Genomic DNA, 4671 nt, shown 5'->3' on the forward strand with positions numbered 1-4671 from the left:
TTATCCAGTCAGTATTTACCAGGACTCTGTCTATTCTACTATACACTCTGTCATCTCCTTTTTGTTTGTTGTTCTATGTATAGTAGGATCCTGAGGATTTGAGATCTTGCAGCCCACATCTGTCTACACATTCAGTGAACTCTCTAATCTCTGCTAGTGTTACCGGACTTCCCAGTCACTCTTCCTGTTTTAATATACAGTTAAAATCTCCCATAATCCCCCAGGGCCCTGTTATACGATCACTAATCTGCTGTATGGCATCCCATAAGCTTCTCCTCATAGCTTGATCATTAAACCCATACACCATGGTGATGCTCATTGTCCTTCCAGTCCCCCTGTGTGTCACCTTACTATGTATTAGCTGTTCTGTCACCATTTCTATATCCATTTCAAATATTTGAGGCTGCCATAATAACCATATCCTACCCCCAGGATGGGCAGATAGATTAGTTGTGAATGCCCACCCATTACACAGATTAAGAGAAGCTTGTTGTGCTTTAGCTCTCTTAATCTTAGTCTCCAGAAGTCTAAACAGTCCAACTTTTGCTTTTCTCATGAACAACTGCATTTCCCTTTGCTTGTTAGACCTGTTTAGACCTCTGGTATTCCAGAATCCTATTTTATCCATTTGGGATGGGGGGTACCCCCACCCTTACTGTTCCCAGGGCTTGCACTTGGCTGTTGTATGACAAATTCTGGACGTTGCTGCACTTCATCGTCCTCCTTATTTTGTAATACCTCAAATAAATTTGCATGTATATTCTCTTGATTTTGCACCTTTGTACCTGCATTTGTTGGGGTCCTTCTCTGCTCCTTCCCGTTCTTCTTATTCACTTCTTGTACCATTTGATTCCCGTCCACCACGTACTCCTCTTGTTCTGCCTGTTTTTTACCCTTCTCCAGTTTCTCCAGCCATTCTTTATCCCTTTGTTGCCTTCTACATTCATTAACTCCATGTCCAAAGTTCTTGCATCGTGTACACATAGTTGGTTTCCATTCGTACTCTACTCTCTGTTCCACAATTCTTCCCACCTCATTTTCAAACCGAACTTCTGTCGGGTACTCTTTGTTGATTGGCATCTCAACCAAGACCCTTGCAAAGGTCAGTCTCTCTTTATGTGTGGTGGCTCTATCAGCTTTGAGTGGTCTGCCTATCATACCAGCTATTTTAGTGAGAGCTGATTTTCCCCAGTACTTTATATCTAACCCAACTAATCTGATCCATATAGGTACTTTGTCAACCGTCTCCTTAGTTATTTCAATGTCCGGTCTCCAAGGTTTCACAACAATGGGTTTTCTGTCAAACATTACAACTCCACCCTCAACAGTTGTGGTCTTATCTTCCTCATTATGAAACCTAACCAAGAACACACCTCGATTCACTTGTGCTATTTTATTGACCCCTAATGGTTTCCAAATTCTTCTAAAGTACCCTTCCATAACAGATTGAGGGGGATTCGAGCCTAACACATAGCATATAACTGCTGTGCTCCAGTAATCTACTTCATCTTTAATATCTTCCAGTGTTATTTTTACGTTTGTGGTACTAGCTTCATCTCCCTCTAGGTCAAATCCCTCTCGTATTGGCACAGCTCCCACAATTTTACTCCACGATTCAGATTTAATTTCTAGGTTTTGGACCTCACCAGGTGCTGCATCTATCAGATCTGCCCATGATTTTTTCTCCGAATTTGTGTTAGGGGATCCTTTCGGTGATCCCAATTGCTGATTCGCCCCACTATTTTGTCCAGTCGAGTCCCCCACTATTGTTGCCTTGCTCTGTTGTTGGCTCATATTGAAGGGCGCAATACCTTGCAAAGCATTCAAACTCTTTGTTTTTTTGGCATCATTTGATTGTGGAACAGCTCTCTTCCCTACCATTTCTGTCTAGTTACTCACTTGGATCGTTTGCCCCCTCCCTCCAGTTTTGGGTTTCTTTGCCATTTCAGAAGAACTCCCGTTTCTAGAGAGAGAGTCTTTCTTTGACTTGACACAAAGTTTAAGAAATAAAGAAAAACTTTTGAAATGTGTAGTCCAAAACAAGTCTTAGATATTTGTGTGACTGTATTTCATAAAGTTAAATTATTTTTAAATATAAAAAGGTGACAATATTTTTGGGACAGACTAAAAAGGAAAATAAGACAATCTTTTTGGGACAGAGGGAGTAGCTACTTTCAATAAGGTACATCAAATATTATATATATATATATATATATATATATATATATATAAATCTTGAACACCCTTAACTAAATTCTCACTTCACCACTATATTAAACTATTTCTGACAAAATAAAGACGAGTTTAAAGATTTTATTTCATATTCTCATTCAGGACAAAATATTATATTGAACCAACCACCTTGTACCTTCTACCTTTTTTAGCAACAGTGTCTTTAAAATATTTTCAACTATATATACGCACCAACTTTGACAAGTATACGTTTTCCATCTCCATGTACAAAATGAAATACATGTAGAGAAAGTATTTTCCATTATGAATATGTACATTAATAGTATGATATCAAGTTAATTACCAGCATAATGGCAAAAAGTTACAGATCCTTCCCATATTAATAGTATATGAAAACATTTACAAAGTGCATATGACGTGAAAGCAGGACCAATTTTTAAAAGAAATCCGTATTTTCCATCGTTATGCATGTTAGACACCATTTCCCTTAATTTCCCAAACATAACAGAGAGCACCACCAGAAGCATCCAGTTTTCCCTTTATATTCGTTTTCAAAAAAGAAACTACGAGAAAGGGGGCGTTTACCACCAGAAAATCTGACTAATTTCCAACCTTGCTATAATGTATACCTTTTCTACGCCTCGTCTTCATAGAACTCACAAGCCAAATGCTGATGTGGGCAAGGCTCAACTGGTGGTACGATGTTCTCGTCAACGGGGTGGAACCTAGTGCATTAATTACAAATTCTTCCCAACTCGGTATCTTTGATTCAGACCTGTATATATATACTAGTCCTGGAAACGTGTGTTGCACATTTATCCTGAAATACTTAGCATAAAATTTATTGTGCAAATGATAAATTTTAAATGATTCACATATTTTTCAACTTTCTTTGAGTTTTTTTGAAAAAGAAATCAAAACATACAAATAAAAAAAAAAAACTCGTGGTAGAGTAAGGTCATGTCCTCAGGGGGGGAGGAGGGGTGGGAGGTAGGAAGAGGGTTAAGGGCGGAAAGGGAGCAGCTAGGCTGAGAATTGGGTCCTGGAACATTGGCACCCTCACGGGGAAGTCTATAGAGTTGGCGAAGATTCTTGAGAAGAGGAAGATCAACATAGCATGTGTCCAGGAGTCTAGATGGGTGGGAGATAGGGCCTGGGATGTAGATGGGTTTAAGTTGTGGTTCTCAGGAGGCCCGAAGGGCAAGAACGGAGTTGGCATTCTAGTGGATGGAGAGCTCCGTGATCTGGTCGTAGGGGTCAGGAGGGTGAGTGATAGGCTGATGACTATTAAGATAGTAGTTGGAGGGCATACTTTAAACGTGGTTAGTGCTTACGCACCGTAGACGGGCCAGGATGAGGAGATCAAAAGGCGATTCTGGGAGGATTTGGACGAGGTTGTGCGGGATTTTGATCTCCTCATCCTGGCCGAGGTTGTGCGGGACGAGGTTGCGCGGGATTGGTGAATTCAATGGCCACATCGGGTCATCGGCTAGGGGATACGATGATGTGCATGGAGGCTTCGGGTTTGGGGATAGAAATGAGGGAGGTACGGCACTGTTGGATTTCGCGAGAGCTTTCGATTTGGTGATAGCGAACTCTAGTTTTCAGAAGAGGGAAGAGCACTTGGTCACCTTTCAGAGTACGAGGGCCAAGACCCAAATTGATTACCTACTCTCCCGTAAGTGCGATAGACGTTTATGCACGGACTGTAAAGTTATCCCGAGCGAGAACCTCACGACCCAACATAGGCTCTTGGTTATGGACCTGGAGATAAAAAGGAAGAGGAGAAAGAGGGTTGTACCGAGTCAGCCGAAGATTAGGTGGGACGCTTTGAACAAGGGCAATGCCCAGGAGCTGGGGGAGCGGTTGAGGGCGATGGGAGCCTGGAGGAGTAGCGGGGATGCGAGTAGTATGTGGACTACGACGGCTGCTAACATCAGAGAAGCGGTAAGAGAGGTGCTAGGGGTCTCAAAGGGTTACTCTGGCAGACACAAAAGGGACTGGTGGTAGAACGGAGAGGTACAAGGTAAAGTGGAAACTAAGAAAGCAGCGTATCTAAAGCTAGTAGAGAGCACAGACGAGGAAGAGAAGAGGACTAACAGGGAGCTGTATAAGAAGGCGAGGAAGGAGGCGAAGTTAGCGGTTACGGCGGCTAAGACGGCTGCTTTTGGACGCTTGTATGAAGATTTGGGGGGAAAAGGGGGGGGGGGGGGGGGGGGACAAGAAGTTGTACAGGCTATCCAGAGTGAGGAAGAGGAAGGCTCAGGACCTGGATCAAATGAAGTAAATCAAAGATGAGGGAGGGAAAGTTTTGGTGGAGGATGCCCTTATTAGACGAAGATGGCAGTCCTACTTTCATAAACTCCTGAACGAAGAGGGGGACCGGAACATAGTTTTAGGCGAATTGGAGCTCTCTGAGAGCCATCTCGATTTTGGATACTGCAGGCGGGTCAAGGTTGAAGAAGTCGAAGGGGTTAT

The 4671-nt window shown here is 42.6% G+C and overlaps 1 protein-coding gene across 1 annotated transcript; it reads right to left on the minus strand.

Moving 5' to 3' along the window:
* Positions 1–615: 615 nt before the first annotated feature.
* Positions 616–1881, minus strand: LOC132601250 (uncharacterized). Its single transcript, XM_060314352.1, has one exon. The coding sequence runs from the start codon at positions 1879–1881 to the stop codon at positions 616–618; it is 1266 nt and encodes a 421-aa protein (XP_060170335.1).
* Between the last annotated feature and the right edge of the window lie 2790 nt (positions 1882–4671).

Source organism: Lycium barbarum, chromosome 7 (assembly GCF_019175385.1).
Source record: "Lycium barbarum isolate Lr01 chromosome 7, ASM1917538v2, whole genome shotgun sequence".
Lineage (NCBI taxonomy): Eukaryota > Viridiplantae > Streptophyta > Magnoliopsida > Solanales > Solanaceae > Lycium > Lycium barbarum.